The sequence below is a fragment of the Sphaeramia orbicularis genome, chromosome 5 (genome assembly GCF_902148855.1).
Source record: "Sphaeramia orbicularis chromosome 5, fSphaOr1.1, whole genome shotgun sequence".
NCBI classification, from domain to species: domain Eukaryota; kingdom Metazoa; phylum Chordata; class Actinopteri; order Kurtiformes; family Apogonidae; genus Sphaeramia; species Sphaeramia orbicularis.
In genome coordinates, this window is record NC_043961.1 from 29184222 (window position 1) to 29210058 (window position 25837).

Genomic DNA, 25837 nt, shown 5'->3' on the forward strand with positions numbered 1-25837 from the left:
AAAACTAATTAAAACTAACTGAATTAGAGAAAAAAAGTCAAAACTAAATAAAACTAAACTATAATGAAAAATCCAAAACTATTATAACCTTGATCAGAACCACACACACGGTATATGGATAACCCTGTTTGGATAGGAAATTATTTAGAACTGATCACAGCTAGGAAGTGTCACTGATTGATCAATTAGTGCACACACACACACACACACACACACACATACACCCCGTCTTGGCAAGTGGTGGTCAGTGGTCATGCAAACTTAAGACTTCAAAGCAGCGGTCCATAAACCAGTGCATGTTGTCTCAGAGGTTATGTCCACGTCTTCCATACCATCTGTGTGTATTAATGTAGATTGATGCTGCTGGGTGTAATATTGATGACCCTTGCCACCTTTTACACTGAGCCTTAGTGTTTTTTATTACTATTTGGCCTTTGTGTGGGTTTAATAATGTCCCTGGGGTAGAAGATTTATAACTATGTATTATGGTCTGTCCCCTGATGCTGTGACCACCACAGTCATGGAGGAGGTGGAAGAAGAGGGCAGTATCTTCTCTCTTCTACTGAGATATAAGCCTCAGCTGTGATGGGTCTGTGTGTTGTTGGGACATGTTGGGTGGTGGAAGAGGAGACACTGCTGCTGCCGCTGCTGCCGCTGCTGCTGCTGGTGGTGGTGAGGGGGTGGTCCCTTCAGATCTAAGTGACAAGTGTCTGTGTGTCCATAGTTTTCTTCATAAATCATAGGTCCTAAAGAGCGTTGAAAACAGTCTCTCCTGTTGGTTCTGTGGAGCCTCTTGTCTCTCTGCTGTGTTGGTATTTGTTGGTATGATCAAGCGTACTATGCTGACATTAACCCATCCCCCCTGCATTCCTGTTGGCTGTGCCCATATCATGCAGGACGCTCAGGATGATTAATAGTCAGAGCATTTTGGAGTCATTGCTCTTCTCTACCAGGCAGCAACAACAAGCTGAGATACAATCTCAGTATGTTCTCAGTAGTCAGCAGATGCACACTGCAGTGCTTCTTACTAATCATGTTTACCATTTTGGTGATGTTTTCAAGCAAAGACCTTGAAATTTTCATACTTAAAAAAAACCTTAATATGAACAAAAACAATATATTTATTCACTTTTCCATATTGTTGAGAGTATAAGTGTACTAAAAATGGGAAATTCCTCTGGCTATGAAAATGTTACAGAAATGTTTGGCAAGAAAAAAACTAAAAAAAAAAAACTAAAAAAAAACCCAAAACCTCAAACTATCAATCTCACAACTACTAAAAAAATGGGCAGGGCATGTTACGTTTCATGCTGCATTCAGGCGCCCATTGTAAGTCTCTGCTCTTTATCAAGAGGGATTTGTAAATGGGATTCAACACCATTGAAGGGTGACCAAATGAAATGAACCTTTATACTGAATAAAATTATGGTTTCTCTGAATCTGAACATTGTTGGAAACATCTGATATAAGTACACAAGTAGATCTAGCTGTTATAAGTAGTGTTTCATATAACAGCTTACAACTAATGTTTTTTTTTAATAGAATAAAACTTTACATTTGACTAAAAAGGGTATATTTGCTAGTACTTGTCTGATTAGGTCTGGGAATCCACTTTGTTCTCTGGCAGATTTTTATCTTAAAGATCAGAGAGATCAGAGGTGGGAAATAAAACAGAAACACTTGGTTGCTCTACATAAGTTGCATATCTTTACTGTATTTGAGTGTGTTTTTTCTTTTTAATTTTACTCCCTTTATTTTAACACCAATATCTGTAATTTACCCCCAACATTTAGTTTTAATGGAGTCCTCATTGGAGATTCTATTTTGCATCACTGCCCTGTCGCAACATAAAGACAGATTTCCCACTAAATGGATGAAACAGTAAGACATAGTAAATCTTCCCCTGGTGTATCCATCATGCATGATAAACACAGGGCATAATAAAACAAAACAGACAAGAAAAGGAGACTGACTCTCAGAGTAGAGCTGCACATTTTAGGGAAAAGGTCAGTCTGGAAGTTTTCAGGATTTCACAGTTTTACATTTCAGCTTTATCCTCTTAGTTGATTCTAAAGGAAATTCTACAGATAGCACATTTTGTTTTCATGTTTGGTTTGTGTTCTTTTTCAGCTCAACATACAAAGTTAAACTTGCATAAAAGACAAAAAGTTAACTTATACAAAAAAACATAGCAATGTCCAATGTTCACTTTGCACGTTTTAGTCAGTAGCTCTCTCTGCTCAGTACCAATAAATCCTAATTATGACAACGCATTAGATGTTGTGATTTTTTTTTACCCAATTTCTACAATTGAATCACCTAAAGTCATCATACATTAGGATCTTTAAATTGCAGCCTTTGGCAATTATATAATTACACAAGCTGATAATGTATAATTGCAGCCCCTCCTTGGAGTATATTGTAATATATTGTTTTTTAATGTTAAGAATGCTTTAATAGTCTTTGGAGTTTGGCAATATAGTGTGAGGTTGCATAGAAATAGATGGTAGAAATGCTGTCAGTGAGGTATTTATTTACATTTGTAGTATATTTCAGAGCCTGTACTTAAGACTTGTACTTTTACCTGTATTGTTTAATTGTATTTGTATTCAAGTAAAGAATACACTTGCCACCTCTGCTTAGCTTTGCACATACATTATTGTTTTTCACAAAAGTATGTAAAAGCCAATGACTTCTATTCAAATACTATAGCGAGACAGTGGTTTAATGGTCATTGTCTGCACTCAGTTTAAGCTTCCAGTGAATACAATGCCTATAATCAAAGAAAAGCAATATCTGGATGCATACAGTGTCAGCAGTTGCAGCTGTACATTTTGCGATGGCCTGAAGGGGTAATATTAGTGGGTAGTTTAGAGATGCCCCATCCCTGCGATCACAGGAAAATATATGCCCACCAATGAACGTGGGGGAATATGAGAATGAATTTTTTAATCTCTTTGTGTAATGCATCTCCATAGTTTTGCCTTTGGCCCTCATGCAGAATTACAGAAGTGACAGAAGGGACAAAGTATCTTTCATTGGGAGTGATATAAAAGCCTAATATAGAAAGTGTGCATGTAGTTTGTGATTCAAGCAGCCACTTATATGCATTTGAAGTTAGAAACAATGAGCACAAATGGGCCATGCAGCTTAAATGTGTGTGTGATGCAGAGATCTGAACAGCTCACATATGTTGTTCATACGTAACTAATTTCCATCTCAGTGGGGTTAAATCCATTGGTGCTTAGTGTGAAACATGACAGTAACTCTGCTCACCGGTCATGTAGAGGACTGCTGCATCACTTCTGTAACTTAAGGATGTATTTTGACTTTCATAGCTTACACCTCCCACTGAGCTGCAGCCATTTGCATTTTCATTTGAGCTCCCTGCAGAAGAGGCTCTTGTAGCATAAAATGCCGACATGCGTCCCTGGTCGGGTACAGATGTCACCGCAGGCCTTTCAGAATCAGTTTATTGGCTTCTCTAGACCTGCACTGTTTTATCTGCTCACATTTGCTTTGAACATTGAATATGTTTATTACAGGAATATTTCAAAGAACAAGGCTATAAAGGACTCAGATGGTTAAACAATATTCATGTGATTTATGCTAACATGGAGGTTTGAGGAGATTAGTCCTTAGATTAAAATTTTAAGATACATTTTAAAGTAGACCACATGCAGGAAGTGGCTGGATCTGAAGTTTTCGTCATCACTTTTAATCATGGGACAGTGTTCTCTGATGGATTATCTCATCCCAGCCTTTAACGTCCACCAAATGACCTCCCAGAACTCAGTAAACAGCAGCATTATGGTAATGAATCTGGAGGTGAATGTCTGTATTGCTTTTTAACTCGATTCCAACAAAAGCTGCTGTCTGTATGCTGAACTGGAATCAGAACTCAGGTCAAGGTGGTTTACAGGGTCAGAGTAAGAAAGAGTGATTCAAAATATAGAACATTTGATTCAGAACGTCGTATTTTTAACCAGGAGTGTTCAAATCCAGTGTGTATGAAATGCCAGCTGAATATCTACTATATAAAAGCAGTCATGTAGTTTAACATAATTCCGTAATAAGTGTTCAACAGGCCTTCCTGCTCTAAACGGTCACTTACTCTCATGCATAGCCAGTATTTTCTGCAGTAATTAAATCATACATACAGTTGTGGCCAAAAGTTTTGGCAGTGTCAAAAATCTAGTTTTCAAAAGCTTTGATGTCTCAGATTTTTTTTTAGATTTTTTTCCATGTTTTTCTGAGGTACATTGAAGAACAATTCTTCTACATTTCAAAGATTTCACTGGTAAATTAATCACCTTTATGCAAACGGTTTGTTCGTGCCCTTGCTGAAACTCTATTTTACAGTAGTTTCCTGTCTTTCTGCCCCCAGTGCCTATACAGAAGCCTACAATGTGTGTGCAATGGCTGCTCGTCCACTGACGGGCGGATCAATGGGTAACGTCGGGGCAGAGGACGACCAGGGACGCACATCTGAAGAGGAGGACGGAGCACCAGATGCCAACTATGACCGACAGGTGAGTTCTGACACGTGGAAGTGGAAGAGCCACCTTCTAACATGTCTACTTCTGTACCCATGACTTTTTAAAAGCATTATTTGGTAAAAATGTTTATAAACGTACGGGACCGACTTATGCTAACAAATGAAAATAACAATAAGAAAACATACATATTACACTGTAGCCCAGTGTAACCCATAAAGTTAGAATAATTTTGTTTTCAGACACATTCCTCTTTTCATTCCTATTTATGCACATCAGTAATCACCTTTGCCCTGGTGCAATGATTACATACTGAGTCCCAATTACACTTTATCTATCAAGAATAAATTACATTGTTACAATTCTTTCATGAGAAGAGGTAAAAATATTTTATTTTAACTTCACAGGCCACAGTGTAATTTAGCTATAGTAGGAACAATTGCCCAAAATGCCCAAAATAAAGAAATAAGCTAAATAAATGAAAATATGTTATCTTTAACTTGTAAATTGATGCTATTAAGGCCATTTCTTTAAGTTTTTCTATTGTGTGATATTTTAAGGCAGTGATATTGTACTATTTTACTGTTGCCACTGTTTAACTGGTGTGCACTGGTGCTTTATACAGAATTGACTTTGGCTCTAAGTATTTTTGTATTTCCTCTGTAGTAACGTAACCTATGCTATTTTGAAGCTTTGTTATCTATTTTTTTTCCTGAAATCGTAATATACTCCTTTTTTCTCTCTTAGTTACATATATATATATATATATATATATATATATATATATATATATATATGTGTGTGTGTGTGTGTGTGTGTGTGTGTGTGTGTGTGTGTGTGTGTTGAAGATTTATAACATGTTTTCACATATTTGCTCCTGTGTCCACTTTTCAAGTCAAGTGATAACCTTGCTTGAGGTAAAAAGATTTTCTTCAATATATAAGTGGAAAATATCACAATCATAAAAATACACTGTATATCAGACATGGAAATAAGAAATAATACTATAAAGTGATTTTACATGGTTCCATTTTTTGCCATTATTTTGTGAAACACATTATCCCTTTTTAGACATAGAAATGACAACATAATAAAAAACAACATGCTCTGCTTTTCACCTTGGGCAACTGCAAAATTGCCCTCACAAGCCAAGGTTTTAATGCAGGTTAATGGAGGTTAATGGCATCTGTAAGGCTGTCCTCATTATTTAGAATTTAATTACTGTGTGGAGATGAAAGGAGAAGAGAGCAGCTAAATTTGTTGAACTTGTGCCAAAATGCATTGCCTCCTCCTTATTAAAAGTACATAATGATTGTTTACAGCCTGATGGTCGATCCAGAGCCTTTTACATTGCAAAAGAGCTTGTGGATGCAGAAAGACTGTAAGTACCATTCATATAATCAGTTATATCTTAAAGTCTAGAATAATCAGGTTGCATTCATTTTCTGGTTGAATTATTTTTTGTCCACAGACATGTGAAAGCCCTCAAGCTCCTCCAGGAAGTGAGTGATTTATCTCTTATATCATAAGTTTGGTTCACTAATGAAATAATTGACTTTATGAATGGATTCACCCATTTCTGAAATATAATTGTTCTTACAGATAAAACTTAATTGTTTAGTATCCTTGAATGTCTGTAAATGTGCAGTTTACTTGAGCTTATCATTCCATGTGTATGAAGGTTCAAAGTTTCTTGTATATTTCACTTCATAACATACTTTCTGTATAAAAAAAAATAGCAGAGGTTTATGACATGTAAGCTGTCACAATCATGACATTTTACCTGATGATTAATTGTTATTCAAATATTTGAGACTGCCAATTTAAATATCTTTTTTGCCACGAGTATTGTTTAAGAATAACAGTTTATTTATACACATACACATACAGTAAACCTAATAAAGAAGAAAGGGCATTTAAGTATTGAATGCTGGACCATGAATAAAATGGAATTTCCTTTTCCCTCTCTGAGCAGATTTGACTGAAATATCGTAATGAAACAAAGCCTATCACTGAAATATACAAAGAAATGATTGATAATGAAAGGTACCAATGCAAGTTAAGAACCTTGAGATGATGGAAGAAATCAAGTCCAATCTGAAAATGGAAAATGTGTGGAAGAAGTGATGAAATACAATGTTTCAGTTAATCCAGAAAATTGGTAATCACTGTAATCGGCCTAGTAACATGTAAGTCTCTGGAATTTGCGGATTTTTTTTTCTACCAAAAGCATCCCAAATTCCACATCTTTGCACCACAGGACACATCTAAAGGGTGGAATTTTATATATGAAGGAACAGTTTCCTCTAAGTGTAAAACATCTTTTTCTGTTATGTTTGTTGATTTGTTATAAAAATTAGAATTGAAGAATTAAGCTTGAGCATAGTATATTTACCATATATGCCTTTAATGATATTCCCATTCAGATTTACAATCACTTTTGATGAGCTGCATTAGTATAAACATAGCCTCCATTGGAGCTTTCATCTGGTGTTGCTCAATAGATTCATGCTGGTTCAGAAATTAAACCCATGACCTCGGCCACTATTGTTACTGTGTTGAAGCAGATGATGAGATTTCTTGATATAATAGCTCATACACTTCCTCCTGTGTGATAATATCTTTTCTGCTACTGTTGAGGGAGTAAAGGGTAAACAGTGGAAGAATGCAGGCTTGAGTGAAACTGTAATTTTAGTAAGTAGGATTTTGACCCTATAAGGATTTAAAACACCTCCTTTACTCTGTGCTGTCCCCTGTGTGGAAGGACTTTCGGGAGGCGGTGGGGACAGCGGTTGGCGATGAAGGGGAACCTGTGTTGGATGATGAGAGGCTTCGAGAGATTCTCAATGAACTGCCTGATGTTTACACCCTGCATCGCAGAATCCTCACTGAGCTGGAGAATCGAATCCGACACTGGTGAGACGCCAATGTCGTTCACTTTATGTGGAAATGCGCACAGGGACACACATCACTTGATTTAACTAAAAAACCATCACCTTCCCACACTGATACTTTTCCCCACCATGACTCCACAGAGGGAACATTCATGAGTTTTATGCTGAGAAGCTGAGGATTCATTTAAGTCTAAATAATTCATGATTTTCTTAAATGTATGATGTGTGTTACTGTTGAACTGTTTGGATCTATACAGTATCAGATTTATTTGTTCAAGATCTACTAAGAAAAATAATCTTAACCCATAAAGACCCAGTGCTACTTTTGTTTTAGTTCCCAAATGATTTTTTCCCTCTATATTTAACATATCCTAAGAGATTTATCACAATTTATTATAAAATAATCCTCTGAGTTTTGTATGTTTCCAGTGAAAATCAGGTATTTTCCAATATTTAAAGGTCCTGTACAGAGAATTCATTTAAAGTGGATTGCAGCGACACCTCCGGCCGGAATTGGTGGTGTTTTTAAGCGACAAAGACTCAGTTTCCCATGAGCTCTAGCGCCTACTGTCATAAGGACATAACTCTGGCCAAGGCAAGCGTTTATGTTGAAGCTAATGACTGAAGAGCTGATCGTCTTTGCAACTCTGCCTTTCTTTTTTCCAGACAGTAACTTGCAGGAGCAAAGTGAAGTTTGAAACATGACAACAAGCAAACTTCATAAAGTCCGTTTCTTACATAGTTTAGTAACTGGTGTGAAAACGAAAGTGAAACCTAACTTTGGAAGTCAGACTCCTGCTTGTCTGTCTCTTCTACTGTGGAGCTCCTAAGTGTTATTCACAGACCGGTGCACTAAGACGCGTCCCAAAAATATACATTTGCATCAGCTTTTCCACAAAGTATTTGAGCATTTTCATAAATGACTTCAGTCATTCAGCGTCTTCCTCATTCAGCATTAGCAGTTCAGTGCTAGCTGCTTCAGCCTTCTGCTTTCACAGTATTCTACTGTTAGAATTGTCGTGTTCTTGAAGGTCAGTTTGGTATCCAGGCCCCGACATGAACATTCAACTCCATACACAACCATTTCAGTCTCACCTTCCAAAGCCCTTAGTTTGGACTGAAACAATGCTCCAAATAAAACAGGTTACCGACGTCACAGAGCTAGCCCTGTGGCTAACACAGAAGTGTTTACTAAGTGTTTGACTGAGCTACCAACAGCCATTATAGTCCAATACAATGTTCCAATGCATATGTATAAAGAACAGAAGCATTCTATACCTGTGTAGAAGGAAGAGGGACAACTCCAGTTCTGGCTTCATTCCTTTAACTCCCTTACTTCTCTCCATCGATTCAAACCAGTGCAGAGGTTTACTGGTGTTCTAGCTCATCCTCTATCACTGTCCTGTTTAACTTTCTTTTTCTTTCTTCCAGTCCAGCTCCAGTTCCAGTGTCCACCATTACAACAAAATAAATCCAATAAATCCCTTTCTTTAGGAAAAAGGACAGATATTACTCCTCACTTGTTCAGCTTACTTTTCACTACTAAACTCTGCTGGTAGGTGTGGTGTTGTCATAGTGACCTAAGTCTGCCTTAAATCAGTCCAGTGTTGTCCGACCCGACCAGGGAAGCTGGAAATAGCATTTGGAAAAAACCTATTTTGGTGCTGATAATCTTATTTTATATTGCAAACTACGATCAGGCATATATATAAAAATGAGACTTTTTCAAGATCACACAGAAAGTCTGTACATCACCTTTAATTCACTGATCATGTAGATATTCATAAAAGCTCAGATTAAAGTTGAGGGTTATTATATAAAAAACAGAGAAAAGTGAAGAAGAAGGGATTTTGTCAGCAAAATTTATCAATAACAAAATAATAAAAAAGTGTCTCCATCCACTGTCATTGATCCAACTCCATGGGTTTTACTGGTGAATTAATGTTGTAGAAGATGACGGTGTTTCCACGTTCACTACGGAGCCTCTGAACATCCAAATGGGTCATATCTGATGACCACGAAAAAATGACAACCTGCATTTTACACCAGTTATAGGATATAGTTGATAGGATTAGTGGATCAACAGGTATTAAACAGTTTAGATCAGTAAATGGTTTTGGTCGAAGGTGGATGTTTAAGTCTTTATGGGTTAATTTTTCTTCAATCTTTCTTTTCCTGTGCAGGGATGAGAGTCAGAGGATTGCAGATATATTTTTGTCCAGGAAAGCAGAGTTCTTGGCCTTCACAACTTACATTGGCCACTACGATCGAAGTATGAGTCTCCTGGATGACAGCTGCCGAACTTCACCGGCCTTTGCAGCCATAGTTCACCAGTTTGAGGTCAGACATACTATAAACACAAAACATATACGCAACTCCGCAAACCTTCACATCAAAAGAAAATAATGACCTACAGTCTGCACTTCCTTTCATTTGACAACACCATTAAACCATGAACAAATTACAAATTATGACCAATGATTTCCTGTTTTTGTCAGTTTGTATCATTAGTTAAAATGACTCAACATTGTAACAAAGGTCTTAATTCTAAGGTAGCTGCCCTTGGATCTGCTTTACAGGTTTGTCCTTAGCTCATGTTCTACCCTTTCACAGAGTTTCATAAAAAATAGTGCTGCAGTTCTGGTGTAGTTCTGCTGCATTCTATGCAATGTACATTCCCCTATGATGTGTCCCCATTCCCCTTCAGTGATGTGTTGAATCAATATGTGTAAAATGGTGTTTTTATTCATGCATCCATCCTTCATTTAATAATTTTATCATGCAGTCCTTACAGTCTAAAACAGAAATAATGAAACTGAAAAACAGCATTATGCAACAGACTGATGTTTCATAATGGAACCACTTATGGGTATAATATGCCACATTTCCATATTAACATATCTGAAAATGACAGCTTGTATACTTACTGACTAGTGTACTTTCAGTGTAACATGTCAAATATTTCCTGAAATATTCGTAATTAGAGAAATCTTTAATTTTAGCGGATGAAATCACTTGCAAATATCATATTTCGTTTACTAAATTTAACTTTTAACGTTACCTGTGATTATTTCATTACAGTCAAGTCATGTGATGTGAACAGACTCCACAAAACACAACGTGACTAAAACATTAACACATTAGCTCATCTATAAACCCAGATGCAGTCGTAATAAATTAATTCTTATCATTCTGTGCTACTCTATAACATCATCTAGCACTATGTGCTGTTGCTTTGATTTAGAGACTGCTAGTGGCAGAAATTACACACTTGCTACACACATTATTTTAAACATATAGAAAAAAAAAAAAAAGAGGCAAATTTTGAACCATGCTGCTTCCTGTTATTAAATGCTCCTGCCGACGTAGAGTAAATCACTTTTGGATTTCTTTTACGTCCGAATTTGTCTAAAAATCCATTGTCAAGATCCTCTGACCAGCTGGATCTTATTCATTTTCCAGTAGAGAGCTAAAATAGTTATATTTCTCTGTTTAGAACCATGATCAGTTAATTTGCTGCAGCAGTTTTACTTTCCGTTATACTTTAAGTGTCTTTTGTCCACATCACAGACAAGCCCTTTCTGCAGAGCTTTGAATCGTGAAACTTTATTCACTTTGTTCATTTATTTCATAGTTAGCAAGAATCTTTCTTATCTTTGCACTTGATCTTTTATCAGCAGTTTGTAGAGTTTATTTGTTGTGTCAGAGATGAAGAATGGGTTTTTTGGTATCACACTTTAGATAAGTGAGTGGTATTGGTCTGTAAGAGAGAGAGAAAAGAGGAGGGCATCAGAAAAGCAGCTTAAAGAATGAAAAACATTTTTTTTTAAAAAAGCAACTACAATGCTCTTGGTTTCAAAAAAAAAAAAAAAAGGTTACTGTGATAGTACCTAAAGGGAAAATATAGACATAATAAAATAGCATTCATGTTTACAACAAACAGTTTTGATATGAGCTGCCCTGGGTAATGATTAAACTGTGGGTGTTTTCTTAAAAACAAGGGAATCTTAAAGTGAGTGTATATTACATTTCCCAACTCTCCACAAAATATCCAAACCAATGCACTTTAGTGAGAAGTTATAATTAGCTTCAATTAAATTAGTGACACAAGACAGTATTATTCAATCCCAGCAGCCAGAGACAGTCGTAAAGCTGAGTGGTCGGAAGAATATATGGTGAAAAATGATGTTAAGAGATGCTATGCTTGAATGTTCAACAGGGAGGTTACAACATCTGCTCATGATCCACAGTTTAAGTAACAACCTAAATTATCAAACCAGTTGCTGAGAGCACCGCCTGGCAGCTAAAATGTTGTGTTTTTGTGCAGCCTCCTGTCATTTCCGCAGGGATTGTTGACAAGACGCAGTTTACACGTTTGCACAGATCATAAAACCTTTTTTTGCAATAATGGTGCTGGACTGGAGAAGAAAATCCAGTGACTCTGTGTCCGTTGTGTCTCATTTACGGACAAAGGAGTTTTCAATATTTTCCCTCCATTTTATTGACCACTGAGGAGAAGAGTTGGCACAAAAGGTTTGCAGAGCTGGGCAGTTTTCGCTCTCTGATTTAAGACCAACTGTGTTTAAAAGTCCTCAGATTCTCCTAAGCACTTTGTGTATTATCACCAGTACCTTTATTTATGTTTACCCCTCATTAGCTGCATTATTACTTTTTACGTTTATAAATGCAAATCGTTCACTTTTTTTTCCAGCACCTTTGAAATCAACTCGACTCAGACCCTGATTATTCTTCATGTACATAAACACATATACTTGTTATTCTACAGTACAGTGCTGACCAGCAGCCTGTGTTATTGGTCCATGTTCACGCTTAAAAACAGATTCTACTCCGAAGTCCATGTGTTTTTAGAATTTACTGCTCAGAGTAACTTTTTTTTATTTCTTTATTTTGATTTTTAGATACTCATGAGGAGCCATGACTGATTTAGTTCATCTGACATGTTTGTTTGTCTGTCTGTTAGCAAGATAACTCAAAAAGTTATGGGAGGATTTTGATGAAATTTTCAGGAAATGTTGATACTGGCACAAGGAACACATGATTACATTTTGGTGGTGATCGGGGGGACTGATCTGCCTTGGCGGAGGTCTGCGCTTTCCGAGTGCGTTTCTAGTTCATTCATTCATTTATGCGTTTCAAGCAGAAGAAAAAACAAAACTTTTTATGTGTACAAGGAACTAATAGCAGAGCAAATACTTTAATAAAAATAGAGGTGATCAAGACAAAATAGCAATTGCCATGTACACTAGAAATAACAAAATAAATTGAGTATTGCTCATTTATACAACAAAACACATTACTTTTGCTTTTATATGACATCATCTGGATATGTACTTGGAATGTATTGCTTAAAAATCCACTTGAAACATTCCACAATCGTATTTATTATATATTTAAAGCATATATTAAAAATTTGTATAACTGGTAATCATACTACACCACAACATTACATTGAAGGACTGGTTAGCTAATACTTCTGCTGCCTTGGTGGTACATTTCTGCGTCTTGTATTGGTCAATGACTATATTTTAACACATGCACAGAGTGAGAGGCTTCAACGTGCATGTAGTGATTATTTTGGAGGTGACATTAGTCATCTCTGAAGTAACATAACTTTACATTCACATATAGCTATTGTAGCTACACATGCATCTTTTATGTCTCAAACAATTTGTTACCAAATGTCCTGAACCATCCAGTAACACTGCCCTTTCTGCATCTGTGGATATGCTGTTTGCTTGTGCTTTTGCACAAAATTAAATATATAGGCTTTTAATATTTATAACTAACTTCAGCAAAATACCTTTGGGTGAGGAGTGAGGTGATTCCATTAGCCAATGAGTGGGGAGAATTAAGCAGCTTGTAGAAAAGTCCTCATTATCTAAGGCCTTACGATGAATATAATAATGTACCAGACTGATCTCAAGTACTACAACACTATTTAAGATTTACACCATAATGTGTAATGTTCTCAAAATGAAAATTTGGTATAACAAAAAAAAAAGCTGATGTTGAAGCCAAGGTCTATGTGTCACTACAGTCACACTTCTCATAATACCCAGCCCTATATAAACAATAGAAGAATGTAATAGAGTGATATGATAAAATACAGTGAGTAATATTATGCTGTTTATTTTCCTTGTGTCAGCAGCAGAGTCCTGCCGGGGAAAAGGTTTCCCTCAAACATCAGCTCCTTCAGGTCATTGTTCGTGTGGCTCAGTACCGGATGGTCCTCACCGGTGAGTCCACAGAAGAGGATTTAATTAAATGAACACATGATGCCCTCCTTTTCCTGAGTAAATAATGTGTTTTTCTCCTGGTGTTTTACTTTTAGAGGTATTCATTATCTCCTTCTCTCCTCACAGATTACCTCAACAACCTCTCCCCTGACTCTAAGGAGTATGAAGACACCCAAGGTACTGAAAACATGGTGCAAAAGCAAACCTCAGCCTCAGGGCGGACAGCGGCAGTAACACACAGTCACAGGAGAGCTGTACCTCCCTCTGCTTGTCGCTGTGTGTTTACAGAGAATTTATTTGTGCTCATTTGGCATGGAGAGATGGCCATGTGAGGGCCAATTTATATTTGGTTGTTTGTGGTGGTGGCCCACTAGACAGTCATTTCCGTTCTCTTATGTGTGAAGACTGTAATGTTTAATTCATCAGAAGGCACGTTGCAGTAACACTATCTCTTATCTCTGATAGGGGAACCATCCCCATCCAGCCATGTTTTCTGCACTCGGAGTTTTATGTTTGGCGACTTTCCTCTTTGAAAGTCACTATTGTTTTGTTTTGTTTTTTCCAGCTGCTGTGACTATAGTGTCTGATATTGCAGATCAGGTCAATGACAGCTTAAAACATGGGGTAAGTATCAATAAAAATACATTTTTATTCAGATTTTTTATTGTATTAATCTAATATTGAATCAAAAATAAACAAAGATATCAAATATGCATCTGTATCTACAAAAGCCAATGAGTACATAGAGTAGTTTAAGAAAGATCATTGGCCTGTAAATTTATAAAATATGGGGAAATTTCATGAGACAAAATGTATATAGAGCAAACAGAGAAAAACAAGTGGTGCCACGCCCAACAAACCCCACCCCTCTCACGTAGTGTAGCTTGTTTTGGCATCGATCCAGCTGATGTCATTATGTTTATGCATGTGCTCATGTCAGCATACCAATTACCTCTATATATGTGCCAAGTTTGAAGTAAATTGAAACAAAACTGATGTTTTTATAGACATTTGAAATTTCGCCCATTATAAGAAAATGGAAGAAAAAAAATATATTTTAAAATTCATAAAAAAATTTGAACTTTGACTTGCTGTTCCCAAAATGTAACCACATCTGTTCTTGGTCACTGGCAGTTTATAAACCCAGTTTGGTATGAATTCAACCAATAGTTTTGCTGCTACAGACATTTGAAATTTTGCCCATTAAAAGTCAATGGGGAAAAAAAAGATTTTGAAAATTCATGAAAAAATTTGAACTTTGATCTACTGTTCCCAAAATGTAATCATATCTATTCTGGGTCACAAGCAATCTATAAACCCAATTTGGTATGAATTCAACCAATAATTTTGCTGCTAGTGTGTTAACAAACAAACAGAACCAAAACAATACCCATATGGGGTTGATTATTATCATGTTGTTATCACAGAAAACAGCAACTGCCACATTTAGCAATAACTTGCACAATATGAAATAATTTGCTGGAAATGTATTCATTGCACTGAAAACTGTTCATTCTAGCATGTGGTGTATTATTGCAAAACACGAGTGTTATTACATACTGAATTTTTAACATTATACAGGGTGGGGAAGCAAAATTTACAATGAACATTTAGTTGTTTTTTCTCAGCAGGCACTACGTCAATTGTTTTGAAACCAAACATATATTGATGTCATAATCATACCTAACACTATTATCCATACCTTTTCAGAAACTTTTGCCCATATGAGTAATCAGGAAAGCAAACGTCAAAGAGTGTGTGATTTGCTAAATGCACTCGTCACACCAAAGGAGATTTCAAAAATAGTTGGAGTGTCCATAAAGACTGTTTATAATGGAAAGAAGAGAATGACTATGAGCAAAACTATTACGAGAAAGTCTGGAAGATACTATTAAAGAAGAATGGGAGAAGTTGTCACCCGAATATTTGAGGAACACTTGCGCAAGTTTCAGGAAGCGTGTGAAGGCAGTTATTGAGAAAGAAGGAGGACACAGAATAAAAACATTTTCTATTATGTAAATTTTCTTGTGGCAAATAAATTGTCATGACTTTCAATAAACTAATTGGTCATACACTGTCTTTCAATCCCTGCCTCAAAATATTGTAAATTTTGCTTCCCCACCCTGTTTATTGTTACAGGTACAGGGTTCTTTCTATCCATCCAAACAACTAAAATGTTCTAAAAATTTCCTCTCAATCAACCGTCAGATTTATGTTACAGACACTTGTGAGGGTTTAGAAGGGAATTATTTTGAGTCACTATAACTACTTTATATGCAGCCTGAACCAGATAATAACTAACAAATATGTAAAAGCTGTTTACAGGAAACATGCTGTCATTACTCTTCTAATTCTCCCTTGTTGTGCCTTTCTCTGTCCTCTTCAGGAGAACTTGTTGCGTCTGGTGAATATAGAGTACAGCGTCCGTGGGCAGCGGGACCTTCTGCAGCCTGGCAGGGTATGACTCTGATAACGGCATTGTTTTTCTCTGAGGTTTGCCAGCCCACCCTGTCTGTCCTGCACCACGCCTGTGCTGGCCTTTACAAATTAATTCAGCTGGGAATCCCCAAACTGCCCTGTATAAAACAATATCAAGATGTCCTGTATGAATCATGATCAGATAACGTTGCGGTTCAATCTGTGTAATCTTTCTTGTGTCAGATTTTTGTGAAGGAGGGCACACTGATGAAGGTCAGCAGGAAAAGTCGTCAGCCTCGTCATCTGTTTTTGGTAAATGTTTGTTATTCTTTATATGATAATAATGTCAGTTGAGCTGTTCATTTCTTATAATCTTCATTTTTAATCATCTTGAAAGTGTTTTAAGTCATTATAACGTCTACTCGAGTGAATAAGTTTAATATATAGAGTTTTTTGGGGCATTTTTGGTCCATTTTTGCATCCACACAGTGCTATTAAGCGCAAGTTTCCTGGCAGGATGTTTCTGAATGTGAACTTCCTGCATGGTTTCTTTACTGACAACATATGGAAGGTCAAGACCACCTCCTATAAACTCAACTATCTGTGCACACCTTATTACTTTAATCACCTACTAAATATTATCAATGCATTGGTTTCAACCTATATGAGTTGTCTACAAGCCTTCAAATCACTAATATAATGTTAAAATAAATGAGAAGGATGCAGAGGGGTGATGCTTCTGAATGATCAAGCATAAACAGAGAAACAAAACAGCTGTGAAACACTAGAATCAAGAGAGATTAGAAAATTAAACGCCTCTTCAATTTATCCACAGAGCATCATCGAAGCCCAAAGCTTTTCCCTCCTGTTGTGATTCTGAAATTTACGTTCTAAGATCAGCAATAAAACAGCTCTTAAATGTCTCAGCTGGTAATCATATGAGCATAGTTTTTATACTGCCACTTTATACAGTCAGACAGTTATCACTAGCTTCATTAATGTAGAAGAAAACATAATAAAGCAAGTGTGTAAGAGATGTAGGTGCGAGAAAAACGTACAGGTTCTCAGTCCCAAGGTGCAGGACACAGCGTTATAAAAACAGCTTTGTTCCTGTCGCTGTCACTGAGCTCAATAAGAAATAGTGACATTGCACTTTAGTAACTTATTTTAGTTATTTATTCTATTTCTTTGCTCTATTATTATTGTGACTTCAATTTTTTTTAATTTTTATGTTCTTATCTTGTTTTTTTTTATCCCAGACTGTTTTAATCTTTTGGGTTTTTATTGTGTTTGATTGCATCTTGTTTTTATTTATCTGATCTTATTTTTTTATTTTATTCTTTTATTTATCCATGCTGCTATACTAATGAATGGTGGAACACTGAGCACTTTTTGTCCTGTCTTTGTTCGGTCTGTAAGCTCGATCAAGTATCTGTCTAACATGTTCAGTGTATGTCTTGCTATAATGCCAAAGCAATCACCTCGACTGCAAAACAAATCTACCCACGGTACAAATAAAGTAACCTCGAACCTTAAAACATGTAGAGAGAGAGAGAGAGAGGATGATACATTGGGAAATGACTGCAGTTTGATCAATAATGTTTGTGTAAAACTATATTTGCACTCTTCAAATCTAGGATTTTTTGACTTATGGTACAGCTACAGCCATGTTTGATTCACTTTTATTGACATGTAATTTAATTCCATCTGGTTAAAAATGCACGCAGTGTGATTCTTACCCACCTGTTCAGATAATATCAATGTAGACTCCTCATTGATGCTTTATCCTCCATTGTATGTCAGTGCCCCCTAGTGGACAGTCGATGCATGTACCTGAACTAATTCTGGCCTGCACACTATTTTCCTATGATTTTTACTAATCACTTGTATATTCTGCCAATTCAATGTTGATTATGAGTGTTATATATCTCTGTTGTCAGATGAACGATATGCTGCTCTACACCTATCCTCAACAAGATGGAAAATACAGACTGAAAAACACTCTGTCACTCACTGGGCTGAAGGTAAAATACTTTAATGAAGTTTTTTTTTTTTTTTGTCATGAAAATTCATACGGTTTTCAATTTAAAACTGATATGTGGCTGTTGTATATCTCAGATAATTTGCATAATTTCATTTCTAAGAATGCACTTGCTGAATAACTTTACTCATTGATTGTCCAGGTCAGTAAACCCATCCTGGACAATGTCCAAAATGCCCTGAAGATTGAAGGAACAGACATCACCATCACTTTGTCTGCAAGGTGGGTCAAATGGATAGTGTTATATCTGTATCTGGGCAATAAACACTGATTGTAATCCTTTGTAATTACTGCTACATTCTCTTTATTCTTCATTTTAGGCAGTTATTGCTCTAAAAACACATGTGCTGCATGACATTATCTATCAACATCATCTTTTTTTTTTTTTTAAACCCAGAACTAAAAGCATACTGTCATTTTCATTTCTAACTCTGCCATGTTTGATGGCCATTCCGATCTTCAGTACACTTTTACACTCATTATTCATTGTCTTTTCCTTAAAGGCCTGTTCATAAAGAGTCTAATAATAGAACTGATAATGTTGATATTGAATCTCATGGTTTGTTGACACGCCTAATCAGACCAGTCCAGCTTATTGTCCAGTTTATTGACATATAACAGTCTTGTCTGTGAGTTCTTGAAGCTGAATGTGAATGGATTGTGTCCACTTAAAATGGATTGACTTGTGGAATTAGTAAAATTAGTTATTAAAAAAAAATTCTGAAAGAGTCTGAAAGTTTACCTGTATCTGTATTTGCAGATGCATTGTAAAAAGTTGCTAAAAATGTCATAAGTGTTAAACTTAGTGTTTACTGTTGAAGCTGCTGTCATTTAATGAACGTGTCAATAGTTTAGTGAGTTTTTGTGTGTTGTTTGCAGTTCGTTCATTGAAAGAGAAGACTGGTTTTACACTCTAAATCACACAGTGACTGAACATGCCAGAGGATCTGCACCATACAGCAGCCGCTCAGGAGAGGTGAGTAAACACTGCATCTATTTTCATCTGTTACTGCCTGTAGTAGTAGAGTTCCTCATAAAAGCAGCTTGATGTGATGATGGTATGAGTTTGTTTGCTTGTTTGTTTGTGTGCTCCAGGTCAGAGATCGTTTGTGGTTGTCTTTGGGAGAGAAAGCGCCTACATTTGTCCCAGTTTCCCAAGTGGTGATGTGTATGAACTGCACTGCAGATTTCAGCCTCACGCTTCGCAGACACCACTGTCATGGCTGTGGAAGAGTGGGTCACACACAAATATACTGCAGTGTGTTCAGTGTTTTAATGTTTAATGTGTTGACTTCTACTGCTAGTTTTGATATGACTATATGTTGTTTGGCACAGATTGTTTGTCGGAGCTGCTCCAGAAACAGATATCCACTGAAATATATGAAGGACCGCATGGCCAAAGTGTGTGACCACTGTTACAATGAACTAAAGAAAAGAGGTAGGAAAAACCTCTGGACGAATTTATAAACCACAGGCCTCATGCAGGAAGTCTTTTTTTATTTGTGTTCATAACTATGATTTATTCTTATTTTTCAGTTGATTTCTGGGATCAGTGTTTTCTTATTTTTTTTAAGTAAAAGAGAAATTTAGGACAAGAGCACTCTTATCAAGATAAAACCAAACTAAAATTTTGGAACGTTTCAATCGTTCATACATTTTTTGAACAGCTTAGTCCTCTAGTTCATCACAGGGCTGACAGATGAACAACCATTCAATCTGACATTCACAGCTATGGGTAATTAAACTTATGTGTTAACCTGTGCATGTCTTTGACAGTGGGAGGAGACAAGGGGAGAACATGCAAACTTAAAAACACAAAAAGGCCAGCACCGCGATCAAACCCAGGACCTTCTTGCTCTGAGGCGATAGTACACCTCCATTTAGAACACTGTTGGTTTTGTAGGATTCATCATTCAGCACACATGCTCAACATCAGATTTTATTGTTTTATAACATTTTGTACATCTGGAGTGAACTTCTCTTATTTTTTTCTTTTAAAAGAAAGTAAGAAAAAAAAAAGAAATTGTGCCTACATGATTCCCTATGACTGTACTCTTTTCTTCCATCTGCGTTTGTTAATTTTACTGTCACTAGTTGGATGAATATGGTCAATGGGCCTGAATATCAATGTGTGCTACATGTACAGTGATGAAAAGCCTAATGAGAGGTGAAGTTTATTAACCTCCTAAGACCCAGCTATGAGTTCTCTGTCCACATTTGTGGACGAGAGTTTCACAATTTTATACAAAAAAAAAAAAGAAAAGAAAACTGTCCACCACAAAGGACATTCCATAAAAATTTTAAAAACTGCATCTGAAAAAACTGTTGCGTCACGATGTTTCCAATATAGGCACTTATTTAATCAAAAGCAAGAAAAGCTTGTACTTTGCTGACATTTCCTGGGTCTCAGGAGGTTAAAATAAATTATGTAAACAGGATGTAATTCATTAAAGGCAAAAGCCATAACTTATACTTGACCACATTCAATGCGTTAGTGAAAATTGCATTAATTAATTGGTGAATTCTTTTATTTTTATGTCACACACGAAGTGCCCAGTCCTCCTGGGTTTACAACAAACTGAGAGGACAATGAGCTGTAGTAGTCAAGCACTTAATTTCATTATAAGATTAGACATAGGTTCACACCTCAATCTTTAACATAACATCCTGTCAATAATGGGCTGGGCAAATTTAAATCTGCTTGAAAAAACTGGCCCTTTCTGAAACACAACTCAAGTTTTTTCATAATCATGCAGCCAGATCCCCACATCCCTTAGATCATTCTACTGTAGTTAAATCATGTAAGTGAAAGTGCACTGAGAATGGAATAAGAGTAGTGTTTAATACATTTAATGTGTCACAGAAACTCAGACAGTCAGTCTTACTTTTAATGGGTTACATTTTGCTCCTCATTGTCCATAAAGTACATGTAATCTATAGACAAACACAGATTTTCTCCTGAACCTGAAGCTGACATTAAACACCAGTTTTGTGTCTGTACAGGTGGAGATGTGTCTGCACAAAGTAGTCCCCGTCCGAACCGCTCCAGTCGTCCCCTTTCAGCTATGTTCCAAAACATCCACCCCCCCAACATCTGGAGGCATCGGAAAGGCACCCTCTCCTTCAACCAGGTGACACAAAGTCCACAATACTCTTTCCATTATAGAAGGTGACAGCTCCATCTATGTTTTTGGTGGTAACATAGACCTGTTCCTGGTGCTGTGTGATGCAGGTGTCTGTATCTGAGGAAGGATCCATCAGTGGAGCTCTGCAGCGAAGCAAGAGGAGCAAGAGGAACTGGAAAAGACTGTGGTTTCTTCTAAAAGACAAGGTGCTTTACACCTACCGAGCCCAAGAGGTGAGGGGAAACAAGGCCTCCCCTTTGACCTGTAACAGCACATACAGTATACCCATTCAGTCATACTCCACACCCTAAGCAATTGTTTAAATGTCACAAAAGTATGGAAAGCTTGCCGTAGAACAGGGGTGTCAAACTGACTTCAGTTCAGGGGCCACATTCAGCTAAATTTGATCTGCAGTGGGCCGAACCAGTAAACCAGTAATAACATAATAATATAGAAATAATGTCAACTCCAAACTTTTCTCTATGTTTTAAAGCAAAAAAAGTTAATTTACATTATGAACAGGTTTACATCTATAAATTATCCTTTCAAACTATGTGAATAACATGAACAAATTGAAAAAAGTGTAATTTTAACAGTATAATGCCTCAGTTTATCATTTACACATGTACATTATAACTTACAGATCACAGTGGATCAACAAATACACAAAACATTTGGTAACAGGCAGAATATTGTTAAAATTGCACTTTCTTCTCTTAAGACATTTCAGGTTGTTCATATTTGTTCAGGTTATTTCCGTTTTTTGGGAAATTATACTTTGTTTTAGTGTAAATACATGAAAATATTTACATTTACAAAGAGAAAAAATTGGGGTTGTCATTATTTATATGTTATTTTGATAGTATTTTACTGGTCTGACCCACTTGAGATTGAATTGGTCTGAATGTGGAACCTGAACTAAAAGGATTGTTAATATCTAAGTGTAATTTTTGCATTTCACAAATTCATCCCAGGGGCCAGACTGGACCCTTTGGTGGACTGGATTTGACCCCCGGGCCGCATGTTTGACACCTGTGCCGTAGAATGTCTTTATGTATAAACTAAAGTCTTTGTGCCTGCAGGAGAAAGTGGCGTCAGAGAGTTTGCCTCTGTTGGGTTTCACAGTGAAGCTGCCTGACAGACAGCAGGGACTGGAGGAGGCCAATGTCTTCCAGCTTTACCACAAGAACACTTTGTATTACACATTTAAAGCCGAGGACAACTACACAGCTCAGAGGTGAGACACTGCTTTTGTGATAACACATTTGGAAAATGTCTCTTTTTGTGCAAACATAATGAAGATAGGTAGTGACGTAAATCTTATTTTTAGTCTCTGAAAAAGACTCATATTTTTGCCAGGGTGAGTCACTCAGTTGATTATTTGCTGCTAAAAGGGCAAAAAAAAAAAACATGTAAGACCAGATGAGTAACAGTTGGAACAGTATGGAAAATGCACATTAAAGAAGAATATAGTGATGTTAATATTTTAGATTTAACTTGGCCAGTTTCATTTTATTTGTAATTATTCTCCACATTAGAGACTGAAACATTCAACAAAAAGCTGTAATAGTTGTAATTTTAGACTGGTAATGAGTTAACATGGAAAAAAAAAAAAAAGAAAAAGAAATAGTGTGATTTAAAACAGGTGATGTGAACAAATCATTCAAAAAATATAATGTAGGAAAAAGTGTCACAAATTATTGAAAGGTTTTAAAACAATATTCTTAAAGATTTTAATATTTCACCCTCTAGTTTTTCTACTATTTTGATGTAAATTAAAGCCTCTGGCAACCAAAATACAAAATAAAGTAGATTATAATTTATTGTATTTCTTATCTACATTATAGTAAACATCAAAATGTATTAAAAATAGTTACAGTCTAAATTCAGACTATTGTCATTTACCTTTTTATACATTTTCTGATATGGGTTTTATATTGTGTGTTATTATGACAGTTTATGACACAATTAATTCTTTGAACCAGCCATAAGAAAAAGATTTTTTAAAAATGTCACCACCAAATTTATCTACTCTCAGCTACTTATTTATCCACTATATTATTAGTAACATAATTTTTAGTAACTTTCATATTGTGTTAACCTATTTATCCCTGTGGATGGTGTAGCTAACATTACCATCTAACAAGATGTCAATCAAAGTGTGATCTATACTGACACAGTCTTAAAGAACGATCTAACTGAGTGATTTATCTTGGGGCTGGGGTTCTAATAGTTATGGTTAATTTTTACTCTTTTTTTTTTTCTCAGAAAATATTTGTTGTGTCTGCAGCTTGTTTATTGTTTTTGACATTCAGACAAACATCCCATGTGTTTTATTAACCAGAGATTGGTGAGTTTTTCTTGAGAGGCATGTAATCTTTCCGAGTAAAACATCAGCAAATATGGAAATTCAACATTTCACTGGAAAGTAGCTGAGAAAACAGAAACAACAAATTAAGTAAAAGTTACTCTTTTTCAACAGTACACTGTAAACTTACTTGTAGCCATCTGAGAGACAGAAAAATATAGTTTTTAGGTGAACTTGACAGAAATGATTCTCTGAGACCAAAGAAATCAATTTTGTTTTCTCCAGACCCAAATACAAAAAAACGAAAATACATCTTCAATTGCCAAGGACACCATAAACCTAATGTGTCTGAAAGACTTTTTATGTCTTTCATATCATTACCTTTCCTTTAACTTAATAACATTATCTTTTTTACATCATTGTGATCTTGTTGCAACTCATTCATCATTTTCACCTTGTTGATTTTTTTTCTTCACATTGTTTTTTATCTTTTTGTATCTTTTAGCATTTGGCATTTGTCATTATTTCATCATAATGTCTCATTGTGTCATTTCCCTCTTGTTTTGTCATTTTTATCATTACAACTCTTACTTCTCTGCATTTCAGTATGGTCAACATTTATACACCCCCCCCCAGAGAACTTTCCTCTACTATTTCAAGTTGGGAAATGAACTCACAAATCATATTATTATTAAATATTTCACTCTTGACCCAATAAAAACAGCTCTATGACCCATTTTTGGTTCACTCTCTAAGTTTAGGAGCAATAGTTTTAGTATATTTAAAATATAGTAGAATTATTCAGCATGGTGGATATGATCTATGAGGATGAGCGTTTGCAATCCATGTTCTTAAGTATTATTATTATATTAGTTATTTATTTGATCAGGTGATTTATCTATGTCTGATTTGTCCTGGTACTGACCCATGTGTGCTCATCTGGGGTCTGTGATGTCTGACAGACTGCAACATATAGTATTTAGGTGACGTCAACTGAAATGACTTTCTCTGCACTATTTAAAGTTCTGTTTTTCCTCATCTGCTCTTCACACAGGTGGGCAAATGCCATGGAGGAAGCTACAGTTTTATAGGATCATCTACTCTTTGTGGTTTGCCAAAAATAGAGGTGTGCTGTGTTCCTCCTGCTAAAAGCCCCTGTCCCTAAATCTGTGGAGCTAAAAAGGGAAGACGTGGAATAAATATATTTGACTATGTCGGCACATTGTACCTTCCCTGGTAAAACAGAGGAAACAAAGGCATCATGTTCTCTTGAAGGGGACACGATCGCCTACTTTGTCGACCTCCAGTGTCCCCTGCACGCTGTTACAGCAGGTGTGACGCCGAGAGCCCAGAGAGGCGTTGGCCCAGATACCTGCCGGAGTGGAACATCACGCTGACGTGACCTGTATTCTGCTCAGCAAAGACTGTGGATTATTTTTATAGTTCCAAAGAGTAAGGTATTTTATGATTATATCCACACGTCATTGTGTCAAATATTTAAAAACAAAAATTATTTCACTAACAAAACAAACCAGTCTTTTTACTTTTATATGACCGGGGACTTACTTATCCTACAAATGACTAAATCTGGAATGATCTGATTTTAACTTCGATGGTTATGATTAATTTTTCATGTGTTTTTCCACTGTGGATTAAATGCATCTTCATAACTAACACTTTGAAGCACAGGCTGTGTTAAAGAATGAATAATTTGATATGTATGGAAATGTCTGTTGCTTTGCCATGTACTGTATCACTGTGGGTTTTCCTGCAGTGACTCGCTTCTATGCTGTTTTGCACTGATTTGAAAAGTGAACAAACCTTAAAAAATATGAGTGTTGCTTACATTTTATCCCCATATTCATCTATTAACTGACCATATATATGGTTTATGGTTTACACATTTACAAGTATAAGGTAAATGATCTAGTTGTGTAAAGAGCCCACACATTTACTGACTGATCCATCATACACTGATTTTTACTGATCAACCTAATCAGTGGATTTTGTACTGTACTTGACTATTAAATTTATTTCTTTTACTACTGTTTTAACACCAAGTAAAGGGGCTACAATGACAGAAACAAGCTTGTGTCTGCACTTTCATTCTATTTAATGTTGCTGAATAACCCATTGATCATTTTCTCTATTAACTGATTAGTTGTTTGGCCTTTAAAATATCAGAAAATGGCAGTGTTCTCTGAAGCCCAAGGTGATGTCTTTTATTGTCTTGTTTAGCGTTATAGAAACCAGGAAATATTACAGTTTTTGTAGCTGGTATCAGGATTAAATTACTCA

At 36.1% G+C, this 25837-nt stretch overlaps 1 protein-coding gene across 4 annotated transcripts in view; it reads left to right on the forward strand.

Annotated features, from left to right (window-relative positions):
* The window catches only part of fgd5b (FYVE, RhoGEF and PH domain containing 5b), a 31242-nt gene extending 5626 nt beyond the window's left edge, over positions 1-25616 (forward strand). The window contains exons 3-21 of one of the 4 annotated variants that reach the window (XM_030133953.1): positions 4388-4532; positions 5819-5877; positions 5968-5998; positions 7261-7412; positions 9574-9730; positions 13557-13647; positions 13774-13824; positions 14213-14271; positions 16034-16105; positions 16309-16377; positions 18006-18089; positions 18249-18328; positions 18986-19082; positions 19202-19339; positions 19442-19544; positions 21110-21237; positions 21339-21464; positions 22314-22468; positions 24594-25616. In XM_030133953.1, coding sequence (XP_029989813.1) covers positions 4388-4532; positions 5819-5877; positions 5968-5998; positions 7261-7412; positions 9574-9730; positions 13557-13647; positions 13774-13824; positions 14213-14271; positions 16034-16105; positions 16309-16377; positions 18006-18089; positions 18249-18328; positions 18986-19082; positions 19202-19339; positions 19442-19544; positions 21110-21237; positions 21339-21464; positions 22314-22468; positions 24594-24630 — 1834 coding nt within the window. In that variant the 3' untranslated portion in view covers positions 24631-25616. The remainder of the gene's footprint in view (positions 1-4387; positions 4533-5818; positions 5878-5967; positions 5999-7260; positions 7413-9573; positions 9731-13556; positions 13648-13773; positions 13825-14212; positions 14272-16033; positions 16106-16308; positions 16378-18005; positions 18090-18248; positions 18329-18985; positions 19083-19201; positions 19340-19441; positions 19545-21109; positions 21238-21338; positions 21465-22313; positions 22469-24593) is intronic. The other 3 variants (XM_030133956.1, XM_030133954.1, XM_030133955.1) reach the window with 3 other exon arrangements.
* The last annotated feature ends 221 nt before the right edge of the window (positions 25617-25837 follow it).